This window comes from Trachurus trachurus, assembly GCF_905171665.1.
Source record: "Trachurus trachurus genome assembly, chromosome: 17".
In the NCBI taxonomy this organism is placed as follows: Eukaryota; Metazoa; Chordata; class Actinopteri; order Carangiformes; family Carangidae; genus Trachurus; species Trachurus trachurus.
The window spans coordinates 2,478,976-2,502,960 of NC_139900.1; the positions used below are offsets into that span (position 1 = coordinate 2,478,976).

General features: G+C 43.8%; 1 protein-coding gene across 1 annotated transcript in view; it reads left to right on the forward strand.

Annotated features, from left to right (window-relative positions):
- The window catches only part of lamc1 (laminin, gamma 1), an 81,829-nt gene that overhangs the window by 20,493 nt on the left and 37,351 nt on the right, over positions 1-23,985 (forward strand). The window contains exons 2-3 of the mRNA XM_083991433.1: positions 12,379-12,683; positions 22,484-22,614. Coding sequence (XP_083847559.1) covers positions 12,379-12,683; positions 22,484-22,614 — 436 coding nt within the window. The remainder of the gene's footprint in view (positions 1-12,378; positions 12,684-22,483; positions 22,615-23,985) is intronic.

Below are 23,985 nucleotides of genomic sequence, written 5' to 3' on the forward strand. Positions count from 1 at the left end.
ATTTCCCTCTAAAACAACTCTGTGTGGTAACGTTGTGTTATTATCTCATAGTGTGGTGAATGTGCAGCTCACAACTTGTCCACCAGAGCGTTGTGGAGTTGTTGGATTGTGTATTTGATGAGATTGATGGAGGGAAACCAAGAAATCCCATAATGAGCCTCCGTAGCGTAGCTCTGAGCAGCTCACGGCTCTGCTCCGCCGTTCTAAAAACAGCTTGCACCGACTTAAAGATAATGAACCTACTGCTATGACTATAGGGATTATGGCAATGGGCCAGTTTGACAAAATGTTGAACTATCCCTTTAACAGGTGTGTTATTATAACAGAGAGTTGTAACGGGGGGAACAGTAACTTTTTAGATTTTACTGTTACTGTAAATAGTAGCGTGGACCTCCCAGGCTGCCGTAGCCATCAGCTGCTTCCTAATCTGCCCGGCAACAACACCTCACTACACACACACACACACACACGCTGCTCCACATTCTTACCTCTTTAATCTGCTCTCGTCCAATCAGAGCGCTCGGCCGGCGGCTCTGCTCTGTTTATCAAACAGAAGTAGAAGAATAAGATGATTACAGTGATACCTACACACACACACACACACACACACACACACACACACACACACACACACACACACACACACCAGACCACCACCCTGTCCTGGTGTCACGTTACACACACACACTGGTTCAGGTGTGTGTGTGTGTGTGTGTGTGGCTGATAACAGAGTAGAAACCAAACACACCTCACATTCCTGCAGCAGCAGCAGGTCACTCATTAACAGACTCAGTCTTAACTTTAGGCCTTAAAAAGTCTTAAAGGGACAACCAGGAGTTTCTATCTGGTTATAAAAAGTCTGATATTAATGTGGATGAATCTCCGTTACCACTTGTTAATGGTCCATTGTAGATAAATCTATGGTTTTGTCTCTATAGTTATTTTGTTATTATTAGTGGTGGTGGAAATGCTGGGCGAGCCGACCAGCGTTTCTTTACTTTCGGTTTCGTGGCGAGTCATGAGAATAACGCCGCCGAATCTCCGTTTATGGTGGGAACTACGACGGTATGTGATCGTCTTCCAACCTCTGACTTTAATTCTTGATGAATGAAAACATGAGTCTGTCTTGCGCCGGTCAAAGAATTTCACGGTGCGGAGGCTCATAAATGTAGTGTGGAAACACTTCGCTTTTACAAAACTCCTCGTTGTCCCTTTAAAAGCCGTTTTCCCACTAAAATTAGCGGGTCGACGCGGGTTTTTTAAACGCGGGTCGACCCACTAACAATCGGCATTTGGCTCCTTTCCCATTGACCAAAATGAGCCGAGTCGGATCGTTTCCGTATAAACGTAGCCTAGGACAGGAAATAAAGGAGCAGCATTGGGTTCAGGAAGTAGTGGAGCTGTGCAAAGAGCCCATTGCAGCCAATTGACCTATGGCTAAGCCACGCCCCCAAACACGATGAGCCAATCACAGTGCGCATAGCTAGCCCATACACTGGGACATTCTCTGCTTCCACGTCCATTGAAATGCATTGCAGTTAGTCAGTTTTCATTGGTTTTTATATGTTTTTTCTTGACATTTTAAGTTTAAAATGGTCAAACGGTGTTCATGGGGTACATGCAACTCTGACACTAGGTACCCTGAGAGGCCACGGGGGGATTTATTTACCTTTTCCTAAGCCACATCTCAACCCAGAGAAGTGTCTGCTCTGGATAAAGTTATGCAGTAGACCACAACACCAACTAAACCTGGATAAACTTAACAAGGATGTCTACATCTGTTCTAAGTGAAGTCAACAACGTATTTGAGGCAACATATTGTGAGAGATGTTTAGATGTTAGCCAGTATCACAACTCAGCATAAAGTCTGCTAGCTTAATGCTAACGTATAATGTAAAACTCCATAGACAGGCTAACAGAAATTAGCCCGTCGCTACCGACAGCCATAGCAGTAAAGCTACGTGAAGTTTTGGTGACTTCAACATGATATTTAATCTTTCTGTCTCCTGTGAAATGTCTCTATGGTGACATCTGTTGCCATAGCAACTGTCACCGAATGTTGACTGTTTGTCCGAGTGAGTGGAGGGGGCGGAGCTTAGCCAGAGGTCAATTGACTTTGCAAAGAGTCATTCTGTGACTCTGCATTTCTTTAGTATGTTTTTGTTTGTCGTGAAGTTCTCAAAGGTCTTCAAACGTCTTAAAGGGGACAAATGATGGAAATATCACTTTCTGAGGCTCTTCACCAGCTGCTGCTTCGCTTGTCTGGCAATGAGGGAACTAGTTTTACATTTTTTGAATTTCAAATTTGGTCCTGGTCCTTGTTCCTGGTCTCTGGTCCTGGTCCTGGTCCTGGTCCTGGTCCTGGTCCTGGTCCTGGTCTCTGGTCCTGGTCCTGGTCCTGGTCCCTGGTCCTGGTCTTGGTCCCTGGTCTCTGTTGTAATCAGATTAAAATTCCTCTGTGGTTTATAAACAAACAGCGACGGAGCAGGAAACACATCCGGTCTGCGCTGCCTTCAAGGACCGGGGAGTTTTGCAGGATTTTCATACAGTTTTCATACCACTAGTCTCCCCCCAGCCCCCCCCTCTCTCCCCCCCCTCATGTTGTAGTGTCGTTCAGCTGAGCGCCGACTCTGTGACCTCTGACCTCCATGTTGCTGTGAACTGTTGTGGAGTCGAACTCTGCTGCTGCTGCTGCTGCTGCTGCTGCATTCTGCACATTCCTCTACAACCCCCCCCCCCCTCTATGGGAATGGCTAGTGTGACATCACTAGTCACTTCCGTGTCCAACTCCTGCTGCTAACGTCTGTACAGCGATGCATGTTCTTCTTTGCTGCCCCCCCAAAACACACACACACATTTGAAATATTTATTTATGCCCACATAACAAAGAAGTACAAGGGTTCTTGCACAAGGGACATAAACTCTGCCAGTGCAGTTGACAATGGAAGACGGTCAGTCACAAAGCACCTGGGCAGCTGAACACAGTTACACACAAACTGACCTCAGGTCAGATGAAAACAGATTCAAGGATACAAAAAACATTGTCTCCTCCAGACTGAGCAGCACCTGGCCAACTGTTCAGCTCTTCTTTTAGGGAGGCCAGTTCTGGTTCTGGTTCTGGTCTTGGTCCTGGTCCAGGTCCTGGTCCAGGTCCTGGTTCTGGTCCTGATCCAGGTCTTAGTCCTGGTCTTAGTCCTGGTCTTAGTCCTGGTCCTGGTCTTAGTCCTGGTCTTGGTCCTGGTCTTAGTCCTGGTCTTAGTCCTGTTCCTGGTCCTAGTCCTGGTCCTGGTCTTGGTCTTAGTCCTGGTTTTAGTCTTAGTCCTGGTCTTAGTCCTGGTCCTGGTCTTGGTCTTAGTCCTGGTTTTAGTCTTAGTCCTGGTCTTAGTCCTGGTCCTGGTCCTGGTCTTAGTCCTAGTCCTAGTCTTAGTCTTAGTCCTGGTCTTAGTCCTGGTCCTAGTCCTGGTCTTAGTCCTGTTTCTGGTCTTAGTCCTGGCCTTGGTCCTGGTCTTAGTCCTGTTCCTAGTCCTGGTCTTAGTCCTGGTCTTAGTCCTGGTCCTGGTCTTGGCTCCTCCCACTCTCTCTCCAGTCAAAGAGTTTCATTGTTCGTTCTTCTCCAGAGAAATGTGATGAGGTCATGTAGGAAAAATAATTGGACCGTGCTGCCCCCCCCCCCCCCTCCTCCTCCTCCTCCTCCTCCTCCTTCTCTAAACAACTGTCCAACCACCCCCCCCCCCCCCCCCCCCCAGCAGCTGGAGGAGGATTCAGTTCGTTTACTTGACAGTTATAAAACCTGAACTTTGTCCTGAAAGCCCGGGCACTAGGCCTACTGTTATTGTGTGGATTTGTTCCTAGTTATTATTCTTCGTCCTCTTCCGGACTATTTTGGATTCGCTACTACTACAAATTATATATCAAAACGTGCGTCTTGATCGGGATCAGTGTGCTATTACCTTTCTCAGCAGTTTACAGCGCAGAATTTTGCATTGAAGTCAATGGGACGGGCGAAAAAAAAGAGCGAAAAAGACCAATCATTGGAGTTTAACAAACGTCTACTGCTCAGGCATACTTTCACCTAGAGACTCCATTTAAACTTTAAACAGTAGACACAAGTCTTGTGTATTGTCGTATTACTCCACGTTTTGATAGGTCATATAGTTTTTGATCAATCCCTGATCAATGACCATGATCATTTTTGGAGAAATTCTGAGATTATAATGGGTGTGTATTGGACGGAATGTTCGTGTCAGAGTGCGTGACATCATCGGTTAGAGTGGGAGAGTCGGAGAGAGCCCAGAAAAACTCCGGATTTTTTCTCTTTCCACACTCGGCCCGGCCACAATTTACACTCTACACAAATGATTTTTTCAGAATTTGTAGACAAACTTGTTATCTCTCTTATCATCTGCTCAAAATATCAGAGAGACTTACAGAATTTGAATTGTCAGCCTCTAAGTGCGGCCACGTCTGTCTCTGCTCCTCATTGACTCCAATACAAATATTTTCTGAGAGAAGCAGAACGGACCGATGTTTTAAAACTGCCAGCGTCTCCAAAATACAATACAATGTTGGTTTTCAGCCAAGAGACGCTAGGTGGAAGGCAGAGAGCCTCATGAACATCCTGTCATCTCTCTGGTCCGGTCTAGTCCGGTCCGGTTCGGTCCGGTTCGGTCCACCCGTCGTCTGGTCCTGGTCCAGTTTGTGTGGTTTCAGCTGTGAACTCGTTCCTTCCATAGACTGTAGAGAGAATGGCCGTAGCACCGTGACTTCACCCATTGGTTTGGGGGAGTCTGTTTTGTGCCGCTACTACGGGGGTTTGAACCGCGCCATGTTGGATTCTACTTATATACTTACTTCTTACTTCTACTTAAATACGCCATATTTGGAGAGGTGCCGAGAGCCCGCCCACTGGCCTCGTAGCAGCGGTCTCCGAACCTGTCACTCAACGTTTCTGCGCCCTAATTGGCCAGAACTTTAAACCTAATAATAGTAAAACGGTAGAGTTTTTAAAAAATTCCCCCCCCCTCAGAGTGTGTGCGGGGGTAGAAACTATCTTGAGACCAAAAAAATAAAATGTACCAGGCTGTAAATATGTTTTTTTAAGCTGTAAAGTCGGCTATTTTAACATGGGGCTCAATGGAGAGTTGCTCCCTTCTGACACCAGCCCCCAGAGGAAGAAGAGGGGATTGCAGTTTGTTGAACGCGGAAGTGAGCTTCACTTCTCAGACCCACTCACAACTGCCCCCTTGGTTCCTTCCTGTTGAGTCTGATCCTCTGGACGAGCAACATCTGGCTCTGACGCTGACGAGGAAACATCACATCTGTCTGTGTGGATCCTCCAGAGGCGGCTCGGGGTCAGAGTCAGGCCGAGGACACGGAACGCGGTTAAATCCTGTCTTTATTAAAAACACACGGAGAAAGAACCAAACTCAAGTTCAGTTTGTTCAAGTCAAACTTTATTGATGTGATTATTGATTGATTGATGAGCAGTGAGCGACTGCAGCAGGTTGAACCTCTCACTTCTTGTCTTCTTGTCTTCCATATGTGGGCAGGAAAAAACTCCCAGCAGCCCCCCCCCCCTTCCCCTCCTCCCTCATCCCTCCCTCTCTCTCTCTTTGACATGAACAGCCTGTGTGTGGATTCTTTCTTTCTTTCTCTTCTCTTCTCTCCCTCTTCTCTCTTCTCCGTCCTTCCGGCGTCACTCTGCTCAGCGGAAACACATTCCAGCCGGTTCATTCCTGCCGTCACCGTGTCACTCAGCCCGACCCCCCCACCCCCCCACCCCCTCCCTCTCAGAGAGTAAAGCTCCTTCCTGCTGAACGACTGGAGGCTCTTTCTCTCTTTTTTCTCTCTGTTTCTCTGTTTCTCTGTTTCTCTTTTCATGTGCAGACGTGACTCTGGGCCCCTGAGCAGCGTCTCACAGGGTCACGGCTCCACAATGGAGGAGGGGGGTGGGGGTGGGGGGGGGGGTCAGCGCCGCTTAAAGCTCCACCAGCTAATTGGACAATGTCACCAGAGGAGAGAGAGGAGGGGGGGGGGGGGGGTTGGTTGGACTTTGGCTTAAAGGTGGAGCCCGCAGGTTTCAGCCCAGTGTTTCCTCAGGCTTCACTACAGAGGGAAGAATGATGTTACAGTTGTTACACAGTTATTAATAGGGTTGCAAAGGGGTGGAAAATTTCCAGAAACTTTCCATGGGAAGTTAAGCTGGGGAATTTTGGAAATATTCCAAATTGGAAACTTTCCATGGGAATTATGGGAATTATGGAAATGTATGGGAATTATTGGGAATTTATGGGAATTAACTGGAACCATGCAAAATAATATAATTAAAAAAACATGACATTTCAACAGATTTATTTGTAAATAGAACTTTATCAAGTTTTAATTCTTGTATGAACAATCAATTATTTTACTGAACCACAAAAACATGAATGTTGGGTAAAATATTACTCACCCTCACCAATCAATTTTGTAAATTTCGGATTTATCCCAGTTTATTCCCATATATTCCCGTTAATTCCCATATATTCCCGTTAATTCCCATGGAAAGTTTCCAACTTTGAAAATTCCCGGAATTTTGCAACCCTAGTTATTACACAGTTATGGCTAGTTACATGGCTGTAACAGTTCAAGATAGTTATAGTTATGGTTATAGGACGAATCTCCTTGTTGTTTACAACTAGCCTACTTCCTGGTAGAAAACCAGCATGAGAACAATAGTGACGGAAGAGAGTTTCACTATATCTACTTTTTCATGTCACTATATCACCGTTTAGACTAATCTGATGTTTGTAAAGTTTATAAAACCAATGATTGGACAAACATTACTATTTCTGTGTGCACATTTTTGTAATTAGTCATGGTTATCATAGATTAGCCGGGCTAACGGTTAGCTACCTGTTTAACTTTAATAACTCAGTGACTCAATAAACGCTCCATGAAAAATTATTTTCTCCAGCGGATATCTGAGTTCCAACATGACTGAGCTAACTGGAGTAGTTTCATGTCGTGTCCCACAACGGGAGGGTTTTAACAGCTGACGTCCTGCTGTTAGCTTAGCTACCGCTGTTAGCTTAGCTGCTGTTAGCTTAGCCACGTTAGCTGTCCCTGTCAGCTGAGCCACTGATGCTTTCTAGACACTGTGATTCCCCCAAACTGAATAAATACAACACATAGCAACACAAAACACACACACAGAAATAGTAATGTTTCTTCAATCATTTCAGAATTGTCTAAACGGTGATAGGGTGTGAAAAATATGATATATAGCTAAACTCTCGTTCGTTACTATTGATCTCATTCAAATTACAGCTGGTTTTCTACCCAGAAGTAGAATGTAAACAACAAGGAGATTCGGTCTATAACTAGGGATGGGTAACGAAATTCTGTACTTTTTTTGGTACCGACCGAATTCCCACCAAAGTACCGAGTATTGATTCACATAAAGTCAATCGGTACCACATTTCGGTACGGTATGCTCTGGACATAATTATAGCATTTCAGAACAGTTATGACATGGTTATAACATGTTCTTGACATTTATAACATGGTTACAACTCCACCAGTGTGACCGACCGTGGTGGTGGATATTTTTAATCGCAGCAGCTGCAGTTTATTTTAATGATGGAGGGAAAAATGTCGGGACTCGGGACACGGTCACGGGTCGGGTGTGTTGCTACGGCGACGCCCTTGACAACAATTTATTCATACAGTAGCCTACATTGTGAAGACAAATAAAAGTCATGTGATAACGTTTTGTTTTGTTGTTAATGTTTTGTGTTGAGAGGAGTGAGTCAGTGGAACATTACAGTATGAAATGCTTTTATTTTGGTAGAGCAGCCAGAGCTTCCTTCCTTACTGTCGGCTCTCTGCTCTTCAGACATGAGCTTCATCCTGGTGTCTTTGACTGTGTGTGTGAGTGTGTGTGTTCTGGCGTCATATGGGACGAGGACATTAATGTGTACAGCGCGCTCTTTGTTCGCACTCTGCACTGTAAAAATTCTTCCTCTCGTCAATACAGCGATTGTTCAGGAGGAACTCTCCGTCTGTTCCCTCCACTTGGTTCGATCTGTTGCTATAGAAACGGACGAGTGACGCCTACTGACTGACTGTACAAACAAAGATGGCGTCACCTCTGTGACTCGGCCCACAGACGTTACTCCTCTACCTTTATTCTGAAGGAGCTGTAACACAAACATCTACCTTTATTCTGAAGGAGCTTTAACGCAAACATCTACCTTTATTCTGAAGGAGCTTTAACACAAACATCTACCTTTATTCTGAAGGAGCTTTAACACAAACATCTACCTTTATTCTGAAGGAGCTTTAACACAAACATCTACCTTTATTCTGAAGGAGCTTTAACACAAACATCTACCTTTATGCTGCAGTGGTGGGCAGTAACGGAGTAAATTTACTTGAGTACTGTAATTAAGTACATATCCAGAGGAGCTCCTTCAGAATAAAGGTAGATGTTTGCGTTGAAGCTCCTTCAGAATAAAGGTAGATGTTTGTGTTAAAGCTCCTTCAGAATAAAGGTAGATGTTTGTGTTAAAGCTCCTTCAGAATAAAGGTAGACTTTTGTGTTAAAGCTCCTTCAAAATAAAGGTAGATGTTTGTATTAAAGCTCCTTCAGAATAAAGGTAGACGTTTGTGTTATAGCTCCTTCAAAATAAAGGTAGACTTTTGTGTTAAAGCTCCTTCAAAATAAAGGTAGATGTTTGCGTTGAAGCTCCTTCAGAATAAAGGTAGACGTTTGTGTTATAGCTCCTTCAAAATAAAGGTAGATGTTTGTGTTAAAGCTCCTTCAAAATAAAGGTAGATGTTTGCGTTAAAGCTCCTTCAGAATAAAGGTAGATGTTTGCGTTAAAGCTCCTTCAGAATAAAGGTAGACGTTTGCGTTACAGCTCCTTCAAAATAAAGGTAGATGTTTGCGTTAAAGCTCCTTCAGAATAAAGGCAGACGTTTGCGTTAAAGCTCCTTCAAAATAAAGGTAGATGTTTGTGTTAAAGCTCCTTCAAAATAAAGGTAGATGTTTGTGTTAAAGCTCCTTCAGAATAAAGGTAGATGTTTGTGTTAAAGCTCCTTCAAAATAAAGGTAGATGTTTGTGTTAAAGCTCCTTCAAAATAAAGGTAGATGTTTGCGTTAAAGCTCCTTCAAAATAAAGGTAGATGTTTGTGTTAAAGCTCCTTCAAAATAAAGGTAGATGTTTGTGTTAAAGCTCCTTCAAAATAAAGGTAGATATTTGTGTTAAAGCTCCTTCAAAATAAAGGTAGATGTTTGTGTTAAAGCTCCTTCAAAATAAAGGTAGATGTTTGTGTTAAAGCTCCTTCAGAATAAAGGTAGATGTTTGTGTTAAAGCTCCTTCAGAATAAAGGTAGATGTTTGAGTTAAAGCTCCTTCAGAATAAAGGTAGATGTTTGTATTAAAGCTCCTTCAGAATAAAGGTAGATGTTTGTACATGGAGCTTTTCTTGCAGCTTGTATTTAACCTTGACCCACAAAGTTCATGTGGTTGATCGAGGTCCACACACACACACACACACACACACACACACACACACACACACACACACACACACACACACACACACACACACACACACAGGGAGGAGGAAGTGTGTGTGTTTGCTCTTGCTTCATTGTTTCCTGTCATAAACTTACTTCAGTCTCTTCGCTCTCAGCTGCTTCACCTTTATTTGCCTCCCTCCTCCTCCTTTAGTTCACTGTTTACAGAGCAGATTCTTTAGCTGAGCAAACACCCTTATCACCCCCCCACACCCCCACCCTCTCCACCCCCACCCCTTCCATCCCCACCTGCAGCCCCCCCCCCCCCCCTCTGGCTCAAACATGGCGGCTCTCCTGCTCAGACTCGTCAGGTATGTGGAGGACCGAGACCATGGACGCTGCTCGTACATGTTCTCGCCCTCCTCCTCCTCACATCTTCACATTCCTGCTGCTACCCCCCCCCCCTCACCCCTCACACCCCCACCTCCCCCTACCCATCAGCCCCCCCCCCCCCCCCCCCCCCCCCCCCCCCCCCCCCCCCCCCCCACCACCACCCAAGGCCACGTCCCCCGTGTCCCTGCTGAATCTGTGCAGCCGTGATGTCACATGTTGAACATACAGTCGTGGAAAAAATTAAGAAACCACTTGAAAATGATGAGTTTCTCTGGTTTTACTATTTATAGGCAGGGCCGTTGCTATGAATTCTGGGCCCCCTTAAAGAACACTAAAGTGGGCCCCTCCCCCTAACTTTTCCTTTTTTTTCTTAGGCTACGTATGTTTTATGGTTTTTTATTTAGCCTTCTTTGTTTTGATGCTAATGCAGCATTACACTGCAAAAACTCAAGTATCTTAGCAAGAATATTTGTCTTATTTCTAGTCAAAATGTCATTTCTAGTCAAAACAAATCTCATTCTACTTAAAATAAGACTCATCATATTAAAAGTAGCTTGTTTTTAGACACTTTTTACTTCTTTCAAGCAGATTTTCACTTGGAATAAGTAGAAAAAATCTGATAGTGGAGCAAGTTTTTCTTCCTTATTACAAGCACAAAAAACTTACTTTCACTGGCAGATTTTTCTATTTATTGTGAATTTAAGTGAAAATGATCTAAAAACAAGTTAATTTTTAGGTGATGAGTCTTATTTTAAGTGGAAAGAGATTAGTTTTGACTAGAAATGAGACATTTGGACAAGAAATAAGACAAATATTCTTGGAAAGATGTAGAGTTTTTACAGTGTACTATGAGTATTAGTCAGGGTCTTAAGCAGAATAAATCAGTCATACAAAGATTAGACTACTGGGGTTTTTTATGGGCCCCACTGGGCGCTGGGCAACCCCACTTTAAAAAAAATGCTACTATCCCTTTTAATGTTTTCCGTGACTGTAAGTCTGTTAGAATCTGTCGTCCAGACCCCGATACGACTTGTATGGTACCGGGTAAAAGAAATGAGAAGAGGAAGCAGCGTTCCCAAACACAGCGGTCATGAACCTTGTGTGTCTGAGTGCACGCAGGTGTTTGTGTGTGTGTGTGTGTGTGCGCACAAGAACATACTGTATATATCCTACTGTAAACATGCGTACAAGGTCAGAAACCAGCACCGTGCATCGGTGTCGAACGTCGGTCGGTTGATCTGTCGACTGGGAACTTTGTGTGTTGTGTGAATAACATTGTTAGTTTTCTTTGCACCACAAGATAACGCAGGAATCTGATCCAGAGTCTGAGTCAGGGAGCAGATCTTAGATTTTATACATGAAGTAGCAACGAGGACGGTGAGGGCGACTGTGGGAAACGATGCAGACTCGTTTCTAAAAGGCAAAACTTTCTTAGTTCACCGACTCAAAAGTACATTTCAGACATTGTGTATGCAATAAATTAGTTTCTTTTATAGCTGCAACAGTTAATTGATTAATCAAGTAATAATTGATTATTAAATTAATCAGTTTGAGTAGTTTTTGAATTAAAAAAAAGTCCAGATTCTCTGATTCCAGCTTCTTAAATGTGAATATTTCTGGTTTCTTTGTTCCTTTATGACAATAAACTGAGTCTCTCTTTGGTTTGTGGACAAAACAAGACATTTGAGGACGATGTCGTCTGGTGGTTTGAGAAACACTGACTGATGGTTTTCAAAATTTTTTTGCATTTTATGTTAAAAAACGAAGCGATTAATCATTTAAATAATCGACAGATGAATCGATAACGAAATTAATCGTTAGTTGCAGCTCTGGTTGTTTTTGATTGATGGTAAAAAGCTGAGTCAGTCTGACTAGCCCTTCTGTATGCCTGTTTTATACTGTTACACTATTCTGATTGTGATTATCATTAGGGCTGGGACGATATGCTTTTCTCCCGATTCGATTCTTCTACGATTTTTTTGGATGGCGATTCGATTTAAATTGCGATTCTACGATATTGCCGATTTTTAACATTTATCTGCACACAAATACTGTAGGAGCCTATAAATTAACATACTCCATTATAAAGTGAACTTAAACCCTTTTCAAAACCTGGACTCTCTGTATGTAAAAAAGGCTAACTAATGCACATTGCACAACATTTAAAAAAATTCAAAAAAAAAAAATAGTCAAAAAAGATATCGCAATATTTATGTGAATCGATTTTTTCTCCCACCCCTAATTATCATATTACATTGTTGTAAACCTGAAAAAAATTTTTTATTTATTTATTATTTTTAATATTTATTTTATTACTTTCTATAAATTATTGTTGTGTGATGTTTATGTTCCTCTGTTTTTATTCTGTTTTTTCTCTTTTATCCTGTTGCTATTTGTTGCTGCTGCTGCACAAAATTAAATTTCCCCACTGTGGGACAAATACAGGAATCTTAACTTAACTTTTCCGTCGTGTCTCTGCAGGTAAGGCCTTCGACATCACCTACGTGCGGCTCAAGTTCCACACCAGCCGCCCCGAGAGCTTCGCCATCTACAAGCGCAGCAGCGAGGGGGGGCCGTGGGTGCCGTACCAGTACTACAGCGGCTCCTGCGAGAAGACGTACCGCAAGCAGACGCGCGGCTTCATCCGCACCGGCGAGGACGAGCAGCAGGCGCTCTGCACCGACGACTTCAGCGACATCTCGCCGCTCACCGGCGGCAACGTGGCCTTCTCCACGCTGGAGGGCCGGCCCAGCGCCTACAACTTCGACCACAGCCCCGTCCTCCAGGTCAGTTCAGGGATTCATACTAGAGGTCTTCGGAAAAACCCGACAACCCGAGGTTCCGACCCGGCTCGGGTCTTCTTGGGTCCATTCACAAGAACTGAACTGAAATTTGTAAAGGAAACAAAACAGAAGAGTTCAAATAACAGGACACTAAAAACAAAAGCCAAAGGGGAGATATAAATTGTCTTTGTTTTGTGTTTTCCAAACTAAAGGGAAGAGGAAGAGGACGAGAGGGAAGGGTATGAAGAAGGAAGTGTGGCCTTTGCTAAAACATCCAAGGCACACTTATGAACTTACCTGAAGAAGGCCCAGTGAGGCCAAAAAGTAGCACAAATGCCCAAACAACTTAAAGGGATAGTAGCATTTTTTTTTAAAGTGTGGTTGTATGATCTACAAATATCCCCTAAGTACTTTAATTGCAGTAGAAGACTCTCTGCACTCCTCCCGTTAGCAACGCCAGCCCATAATAGCCCTGCCCAGAGATTTACAACATACAGTGTTGTGAACAGACCCAAAGAAACGGCCTATTTTCACGGACAGTTTTTATTTGGACCTAACCAACTGCTGATCGGCGGGCGCTAACCCTGGGCGGAGGGATACGTGAGTTGGTTCGGTCCAAATAAAAACTGTGTTTTTCCTGCACTTTGAAGGGCTGGAAAAAATTATATTATAGTGAACAATGGAACTGTGTATTTTTTTCCAGGTAAAACCTCTTTTAGGCCGTGAAAATAGGCCGTTTCTTTGGGTCTGTTCACAACAATGTATGTTGTAAATCTCTGGGCAGGGCTATTATGGGCTGGCGTTGCTAACGGGAGGAGTGCAGAGAGTCTTCTACTGCAATTAAAGTACTTAGGGGCTATTTGTAGATCATACAACCCCACTTTAAAAAATGCTACTATGTCAGTCTTATGAACTCCCATTCATAAAATAAAAAGTGTTACCGAGTATTGTTACTTATTGGAGCTCGGGTCTCCAACACGTCGCTCGCGGCCCCTTCCCCAAGTCGCTCGCCAAAGGATTAATGAATCATACATTAATTTGAAAACTTGATTAGTCACCTTAGGCATCTTTATATCCAGGGTTTTCCCAGCCTACGGCGCCGCCTTGGTTGGAGCATTTCAGGATCATCATCAGAACAGACACGTCCTGTGATGTTCAGCCTCCTTTCATGTTTAATACCTGACAGTGATGACTTCAGGTGTCAGGATGATAGAGGCCTCACGCTTTAGAGTGATATTACTCAAGTAAAAGTAAAAAGTAGCCATTCAAATATTTTTTACTTGAGTAAGAGTAAGAATTTTGGTGAAAAAGCTACTTCAAGTACTGAGTAACTGCTGAGTAACCTCAGATTTATTCATTTAATAATCAGCACATGGATGTAATCAAATACACAAAAATATGAAAAACCAATGAACAAATTCAGATATTACGTAACAACTAAGACAACTAGAAAATTTCCTCTAGGGAAATGTTGAATGGGCCACGGGGCTACTGCCGTTTTTGCCATCTCTGTCAACATGGGAATCAAACCCACGATCTTAACTCATTGAGTGCCGCGCTCCTTTCCAAAGTTTTAGTCAAGTGTACCGGCAATTTAGACCATTTTTGACTTTTTATGTAGAGCCATGGTGTATTCTATATTATTGCCACCAACACATACTGTAGCTCAATTGAAAGGTTTACCTTAATGCTTCAAGTGGCCACAAACCGTTTGTTTCTACGTGCCTCCGTTCCTGAGAAAACTCAAGCTAAACATGGCTGGGTTTCACCAAAATCCCTCCTTTTTTTCTAGAAAAGGAGATAGAGCGTCTTTTATGAAAGGTGCGCTGTTTGTGTCTGTCGCTCTTCTGACACTCGCATTTCTGGATCAAAGGGCTCGTGTAAGATAAATATACACAACAATGGTTGTTCTATTCACAAAACCACCAGCGGGGGCGGGGGGGGGCGCCACTAAACAACAATAACACAGACGCACCGTGCCGTGTCACAGCTTCTCGCCGCGGAGCGTGAGGGTCTGTCGGCCACCGCGGCTCGGGAAGACCGGTCCCGCCGGTGGTCGCGGTCCTTCTGTGGTACGGGTCGGTGATGCCGGTCTGCTTTGGCCCAGAGACCATCAGATTTTACCGCGGGGGGACTTTGGGGAGGACACGGTGTTGCTCGAGGTGAAGACCGGGCGGGACAGTCAGCTGAGAGCTTCCTGGTTCTGCTCCGAGCTGCTGCAGCAGCGCGGGTGAGAGCAGAGCAGCTGCGGAGCAGCTGCGTTGCATCTGCATGCAGAACTCCGTTTGCAGAAGCCGAGTTATGATAAAAACTTCCAGATCATGAGCTGTCATGTGACTTTGATCGTCATCTATTTCAGTTCTCCTCGTCGTAGAGTCCCCAAATTTACATATAATGTGTATTAAAGTGTCTATTTTCATAATATAAAAAAAAAGCAAAAAACGAAAAATCTCGTTTTCGGCACTCAACGCATGGGAACGAAAAACGAGAAATTACGTGGTTGGCACTCAATGAGTTAAGGTCAAGGTCAAGAAGCTCCTCCATGTCAGTGCTTATAGAAAGATGATCATGTGTCTGATCAGAAAATCTTTGTATTGGAGTCAATGAGGAGCAGAGACAGACGTGGCCGCACTCAGAGGCTTATTCTGTAAATTCTGTAAGTCTCTCTGATATTTTGAGCACATGATATGAGAGATAACAAGTTTGTCTTACAAATTCTGAAAAAATCATGTGTGTAGAGTGTAAATTGTGGCCGGGCCGAGTTTGGAAAGAGAAAAAATCTGGAGTTTTTCTGGCATCTCTCCCACTCTAACCGATGATGTCACGCGCTCTGACACGAACATTCCGTGCAATACACACCCATTATAATCTCATAATTTCTCCAAAAATGATCATGGTCATTGATCAGGGATTGATCAAAAACTATATGACCTATCAAAACGTGGAGTAATACGACAATACACAAGACTTGTGTCTACAGTTTAAAGTTTAAATGGAGTCTCTAGGTGAAAGTATGCCTGAGCAGTAGACGTTTGTTAAACTCCAATGATTGGTCTTTTTTGCTCTCTTTTTTTCGCTCGTCCCATTGACTTCAATGCAAAATTTTGCGCAGTTTTTCGCCCGGGCACTGGTCCCTGCAGCTATTTCATAGCTGTAGGGATCAGTGCCCGGTGCGATGGCCCGTGGCCCTAATAAATCAAATCTTTACAAAGTAACGTAAATTAAGGCAAATTCAGCCACAGTCATGTGACAGAGGACAGATTGCACATCGGATCGATAAGAAGAAGTAGCGAGTAGCAAGAGGAATAGCTCACTTTGAGATTTTTTGGTAAATATAAAGTGCGTTACAAATAAAATGTATTATACGGAGTAAAAGTACTGCTACTTCTTCAGAAATATACTCAAGTAAAGTAAAAGTATTCTGCATTAGAAGAAGTTACTCAAGTGAATGTAATAGAGTAAATGTAGCGCGTTACTACCACCTCTCTCTTTATCCGACCTCTGGGCCGGTGACAGACTCGGGTGAAGGTGAGGTCAAAGGTCAAAGGTCACAGGTCAGCGATGCCTCGTGACATCACACGTCTCAGAGCTGCAGCTGCTGATGCGGCGTCCAGATGTGGGCCGCTCTGATTGGCCGGTTCCCTCGCCCCCTCTCATTTCACTACAGAGGAGGGAGAGGATTTATTTTCCCAGCAGGCCGAGCTGCTGCTGTCCGGGCGCTGCCAAGTGTTGCGACATGTTGCCAGGCGACGCCCCCGGGTTTCCCACTGCAGCAGCAGCAGCAGCAGCTGGACCCCCCCCCCCCCCCCCCCCCCTCACCCCTCCTCCTCCTCCTCCTCCTCTGTGTGTTTGTGTTTCCATGTTTCCTCTTCGCTGTGTGGACGTCGTTGCTCAATCAGAGTTTCCACGGCCGAGGAGCTGCTCTCAGATCAGATCAGGACTCGTTCACTCATCTGATATGTGACGATGTGATGCCAGTGGGCGGGGCTTTCCTCCAGGGGGGGGGGGGGGGGGGGGGCTATAACCCGGGGTGCACATAACTTTTTCAGTGAGCTACTACCAGGAGATAGAGTTTGGTATAGGACGAATCTCCTTGTTGTTTACAACTACTTCCTGGTAGAAAACCAGCATGAGAACAATAGTGACGGACGAGAGTTTCGCTATATATATCTAATTTTTCATGTCACTATATCACCGTTTAGACTAATCTGATGTTTGTAAAGTCTATAAAACCAATGATTGGACAAACATTACTATTTATGTGTGCACATTTTTGTAATGAGTCATGGTTATCATAGATTAGCCGGGCTAACGGTTAGCTACCTGTTTAACTTTAATAACTCAGTGACTCAATAAACGCTCCATGAAAAAATATTTTCTCCAGCGGATATCTGAGTTCCAACATGACTGAGCTAACTGGAGTAGTTTCATGTCGTGTCCCACAACGGGAGGGTTTTAACAGCTGACGTCCTGGTGTTAGCTTAGCTACCGCCGTTAGCTTAGCTGCTGTTAGCTTAGCTGCTGTTAGCTTAGCTACCGTTAGCTTAGCTACCGTTAGCTGTCCCTGTCAGCTGCAGCCACTGATGCTTCGCCTTGTTGTTTACATTCTACTTCCTGGTAGAAAACCAGCTGTAATGTGAATGAGATCAATAGTAACAAACGAGAGTTTAGCTATATATCATATATCATATTTTTCACGCCCTATTACCATTTAGACAAATCTGAAATGATTGAAGAAACATTACTATTTCTCTGTGTGTGTTTTGTGTTGCTATGTGTTGTATTTATTCAGTTTGGGGGAATCAAAGAGAAAGCACCAGTAGCTCAGCTGACAGGGACAGCTAACGGTAGCTAAGCTAACGGCGGTAGCTAAGCTAACATCAGGACGTCAGCTGTTAAAACCCTCCCGCTGTGGGACACGACATGAAACTACTCCAGTTAGCTCAGTCATGTTGGAACTCAGATATCCGCTGGAGAAAATATTTGTTCATGGAACGTTTATTGAGTCACTGAGTTATTAAAGTTAAACAGGTAGCTAACCGTTAGCCCGGCTAATCTATGATAACCATGACTAATTACAAAAACGTGCACACATAAATAGTAATGTTTGTCCAATCATTGGTTTTATAAACTTTACAAACATCAGATTAGTCTAAACAGTGATATAGTAACATGAAAAAAGCGTCCGTCAGAGGAGGAGGAGGAGTCAGTGTGATGTGTTCAGGTGTCCATGTAGTCAGTGGGACACCAGAGCGCCGACCGACCAGGCTCGAACTGAGACATGTCAGAGAACCCGGCTGAAGCCCAGACAGCAGGTGGATGGAAATGAACGGATTTAGCTGCAGCAGCTCTGAACTTCCTTATTTGACTCGTTGGCACGAAGCTATTTATACAGAAGAGTGTGTGTCTGTGTGTGTGTGTGTGTGTGTGTGTGTGTGTGTGTGTGTGTGTGTGTGTGTGTGTGTGTGTGTGTGTGTGTGTGTCTCAGTGTGTGTGTGTGTGTGTGTGTGTGTGTGTCAGGCGCCGTTTGTCGCCCGCTCCACATTCCTGCTGGTTCCTGTAATAACACCGGTCACCAGTCTGTCCACCTTAACAACAGACCGCCTTAAAATAAGCTCTCACCTGAATTTACCCAGTGACATCACAAACACACACACACACACACACACACACACACACACACACACACACACACACACACACACACACATGAAGGTCATGTGTATAAAGTGTTAATGATATATTGAATTATTTATATCCATCGTGTGTTTCAACATCTGGATGTTCAACAGGATGTAAACGTTTACACAACATCTGTCTGCACTGGTTTAATGACGTCGCCTCTCGTTGTGTCTTTACAACAACACAACTCCGACCCTGTGACCTCTCGGCCCAGGTGCACTATGGGAAATCAGACTCTCATGACACTCAAACCATCGATTCGATTAATCGATTATTAAATTAATCGTCAACTATTCTGATGATCTAATAATCAGTTTGAGTCCAGATTCTCTGATTGCAGCTTCTTAAAGGGATAGTAGCATTTTTTTTAAAGTGGGGTTGTATGATCTCCAAATAGCCCCTAAGTACTTTAATTGCAGTAGAAGACTCTCTGCACTCCTCCCGTTAGCAACGCCAGCCCATAATAGCCCTGCCCAGAGATTTACAACATGTGAACAGACCCAAAGAAACGGCCTATTTTCACGGCCTAAAAGAGGTTTTACATGTAAATCTCTGGGCAGGGCTATGGGCTGGCGTACTTAGGGGCTATTTGTAGATCATACAACCCCACTTTAAAAAAAATGCTACTATCCCTTTAAATGTGAATATTTCTGGTTTCTTTGTTCCTTTACGACAATAAACTGAGTCTCTCTTTGGTTTGTGGACAAAACAAGACATTAGAGGACGATGTCGTCTGGTGGTTTGAGAAACACTGGTTGATGTTTTTGAACATTTTATTGACCAAAAAACTAATAATCGATTTCGGTTTAAAGGGACAACAAGGAGTTTTGTTAAAGCGAAGTGTTTTCACACTACATTTATGAGCCTCCGCACCGTGAAATTCTTTGACCGGCGCAAGACAGTCAGAGGTTGGAAGACGATCACATACCGTCGTAGTTCCCACCATAAACGGAGATTCGGCGGCGTTATTCTCATGACTCGCCACGAAACCGAAAGTAAAGAAACGCTGGTCGGCTCGCCCAGCATTTCCACCACCACTAATAATAACAAAATAACCATAGAGACAAAACCATAGATTTATCTAAAATGGACCATTAACAAGTGGTAACGGAGATTCATCCACATTAATATCAGACTTTTTATAACCAAATAGAAACTCCTGGTTGTCCCTTTAAATAATCGACAGGTTAATTGATAATGAAATGAATCCTTAGTAGTTGCAGCTCTAGTTTATATGAAGCTGCTCTCAGTGTTGATGAGTCCTGGTCCTGGTTCTGGTCCTGGTCTTGGTCCTGGTCCTGGTCCTGGTCCTGGTCCTGGTCCTGGTCCTGGTCCTGGTCCTGGTCCTGGTCTTGGTCCTGGTCCTGGTCCTGGTCCTGAGTCCTGGTCCTGGTCCTGGTCCTGGTCCTGGTCTTGGTCTTGGTCTTGGTCCTGGTCCTGGTCCTGGTTCTGGTCCTGGTCCTGGTCCTGGTCCTGGTCCTGGTCCTGGTCCTGGTCCTGGTCCTGGTTCTGGTCTTGGTCTTGGTCCTGGTCCTGGTCCTGGTCTTGGTCCTGGTCTTGGTCTTGGTCCTGGTCTTGGTCCTGGTCCTGGTCCTGGTCCTGGTCCTGGTCCTGATCTTGGTCCTGGTCCTGGTCCTGGTCTTGGTCCTGGTCCTGGTCCTGGTCTTCAGTGTCGGCTTTAAGTAGAAACCCGTGACTCTGACCTCCGCATCTCCATGGCAACAAAGTCCTGGTTAATTAAAGGGATAGTAGCATTTTTTTTAAAGTGGGGTTGTATGATGCACTTTGAGGGGCTGGAAAAAATTATATTATAGTGAACAATGGAACTGTGTATTTTTTTTCAGGTAAAACCTCTTTTAGGCCGTGAAAATAGGCCGTTTCTTTGGGTCTGTTCACAACACTGTATGTTGTAAATCTCTGGGCAGGGCTATTATGGGCTGGCGTTGCTAACGGGAGGAGTGCAGAGAGTCTTCTACTGCAATTAAAGTACTTAGGGGCTATTTGGAGATCATACAACCACACTTTAAAAAAATGCTACTATCCCTTTAAATCAGTTGGAGTCTATTTGAGTCTCAGTTCAGTTCAACGGAGCAGAGAGAGACCTGGACCAGGACCTGGATCTAGACCTGAATCTGGACCAGGTCCAGGACCAGGACCAGGACCAGGACCAGGACCAGGACCAGGTTCAGGTCCAGGACCAGGACCAGGTGCATGCTGGGAGTTGAGCAGCAGGTTTATTTATCGTCAGCGTGAGAAGTTTTAGTCCTGAGTGGGAGGAGAGAGAGAGAGAGAGAGAGAGAGAGAGAGAGAGAGAGAGAGAGAGAGAGAGAGAGAGAGAGACCACAGGAAGACAAACACTGTAAATCTTGTGTGTGTGTGTGTGACTAATCTCTCCCTGTTTCCCATGATCCTTTTCACACAGTCCACATGTTTTTTTTTTTTTTTTTTTTATCAAAATTTTATTTAATTCCTCAAAACATTAGGAAAGAAAAAAAAAAAAAACATAGTGAATAATACAGGGCACAAGGGAGTGTGGTAGATAAACAATAGACAGTACTAACAAACAAGACCACAATAAAACAATAAAAATAAAAAAGGGGAACAGAACCAGAGCAGATGCACACAGAACAAGATACAAATAAATAAAGATAGAAAGAAATAAAAGAATAAGATAAATTAATAAATGTCAAAAATTGAATGAAGAATGATAACAATGATGATAGCAATAAAGTTGCAGTAAAATAAAATAATAAAGTGCAAAAATAAAAATAAAAATAAAATAATAATAATTTTTAAAAATTCTAAGAAAGTCACAGGCACAGTCCACATGTTGAGAAACTGAACTGAACAGGTGTCTCTCTCTCTCTCAGTCAACATCCTCCTCTTCTTTCTTCCTCTTTCTCCTCTTCTTCTTTCTTTCTCTTTCTCTTCTTCCTCCTCCTCCTCTTCTTTCTTCCTCCTCCTCTTTCTCTTCTTCCTCCTCCTCTTCTTTCTTCCTCCTCCTCTTCCTCTTTCTCTTCTTTCTTCCTCTTTCTCTTCCTCCTCCTCCTCTTCTTTCTTCCTCCTCCTCTTCCTCTTTCTCTTCTTTCTTCCTCTTTCTCTTCCTCCTCTTCTTCTTTCTTCCTCTTTCTTCTCCTCCTCCTCCTCTTCTTCTTTCTTCCTATTTCTCCTCTTCCTCTTTCTCTTCTTTCTCCTCTTCTTTCTTCATCCTTCTCCTCCTCTTCTTCTTTCTTCCTCTTCTTCCTCCTCCTCCTCTTCTTTCTTCCTCCTTCTCCTCTTCCTCTTTCTCTTCTTCCTCCTCTTCTTTTTCCTTCCTCTTCCTCCTTCTCCTCTTCATCCTCCTCTTCTTCTTTCTTCCTCCTTCTCCTCCTCCTCCTCCTCTTATTCTTTCTTCCTCTTTCTCTTCTTCCTCCTCCTCTTCTTTCTTCCTCTTTCTCCTCTTCCTCTTTCTCTTCTTCCTCCTCTTCTTTCTTCCTCTTTCTCTTCTTCCTCCTCCTGTGTGTGTGTGTGTGATAGTGACTAATCTCTCCCCGTTTCCCATGATCCTTTTCATTTTCACACAGTCCACATGTTGAGTAACTGAACCGAACAGGTGTCGTAAACATCTGTCTCTGTTGCCGTGGTAACTTCCCACTCCACTCGTGTCTCATTTTACAGTTTGGATGTAAAGGATGAAAAAGGAAAGAAAAGGAAAGAAAAAAGGGAAAAAAAAGGAAAGAAAAAAGGAAAGAAAAAGGGAAAAAAACGAAAGAAAAAAAGGAAAGAAAAAAGGGAAAAAAAGGAAAGAAAAAAGGAAAAAAAGCCCAAAACGTTGGATGATAATAAGTGATTTATTGCTGTGCAGCTTTGTGCTGCTGTGCAGATTTTTCCTTTTTCATCATCATTGACCTTTTTTTTGTCCAGCACCCTGCAGCGTTAGGTTTATGGGATGTGCGTGCTTTTTCTATGCTTTCAACAGTTTGGATGTAAACCTGTGTGTGTGTGTGTGTGTGTGTGTGTGTGTGTGTGTGTGTGTGTGTGTGTGTGTGTGTGTGTGTGTGTGTGTGTGTGTGTGTGTGTGTGTGTGTGTGTGTGTGTGTGTGTGTGTGTGTGTGTGTGTGTGTGTGTGTGTGTGTGTGCAGGACTGGGTGACGGCCACCGACATCAGAGTGACCCTGAACAGACTCAACACGTTCGGGGACGAAGTCTTCAACGACCCCAAGGTGCTGAAGTCGTATTACTACGCCATCTCGGACTTCGCCGTGGGAGGAAGGTAACGCTGCGTGTGTTGTTGTTGTTGTTGTTGTTGTTGAAAAAGATAGATAGATAGATAGATAGGTAGGTAGATAGATAGATAGATAGATAGATAGATAGATAGATAGATAGATAGATAGATAGATAGATAGATAGATGGATAGATAGATAGATAGATAGATAGATAGATAGAACGATAGATAGAACGATAGATAGATAGATAGATAGATAGATAGATAGATAGATAGATAGATAGATAGATAGATAGATAGATAGATAGATAGATAGATAGATAGATACAGTAGATAGGTGGGTAGATGGATGGATAGATAGATAGATAGATAGATAGATAGATAGATAGATAGATAGATAGATAGATAGATAGATAGATAGATAGATAGAACGACAGATAGATAGATAGATAGATAGATAGATAGATAGATAGATAGATAGATAGATAGATAGATAGATAGATAGTCTGTGTGTTGTTGTTGTTGAAGAAGAGAGAGAGGAAACCAATCGACCAATCACAGATCAAGCTGAAGGTCACATGACGGCTCAGAGACTCAACAACAGCTGAATCATAATAATGATGATAATAGTTTTATTCATAAAGCTCCTTTCATAGAGAAAGTGCTTTAAAGGGATAGTTCAACACTTTTAGCAGAAAACCTGACAGGTGGAGGCAACAACACACACTCCTCCTCTTTATCCTCCTCTTCTTTCTTCCTCTTTCTCCTCTTCCTCCTCTTCTTCTTTCTTCCTCCTTCTCCTCTTCTTTCTTCTTCCTTCTCCTCCTCTTCTTCTTTCTTCCTCTTTCTCTTCTCCTCCTCTTCTTCTATCTTCCTCCTCTTCTTTCCTCCCCCTTCCTCCTACTTCTCCTCTTCCTCCTCCTCCTCCTCTTCTTCTTTCTTCCTCTTTCTCCTCTTCCTCTTTCTCTTCTTCCTCCTCCTCTTCTTCTTTCTTCCTCTTTCTGTTCTTCCTCCTCCTCTTCTTCTTCCTTCCTCTTTCTCTTCTTCCTCCTCCTCCTCCTATTCTCCCTTCCCTCTTCTCCTCCTCTCCTTCTTTCTTCCTCCTTCTCCTCCTCTTCTTTCTCCTCTTCCTCTTCCTCTTCTTCCTCCTCCTCTTCTTTCTTCCTCCTCCTCCTCCTCCTCTTCTTTCTTCCTCTTTCTCTTCTTCCTCCTCTTCCTCTTCTTTCTTCCTCCTTCTCCTCCTCTTCTTCTTTCTTCCTCCTCCTCCTATTCTTTCTTCCCTCTTCTCCTCGTCCTTCCCCCCCCCCCTTCCCCTTCCTCCTCCTCTTCCTCTTCCTCTTCCTCTTCCTCTTCCTCCCCCCCCCCCCCCCCCCCCCTCCTCCCTCCTCCTCCTCCTCCGGCGGCGGCGTGGTGGTGGA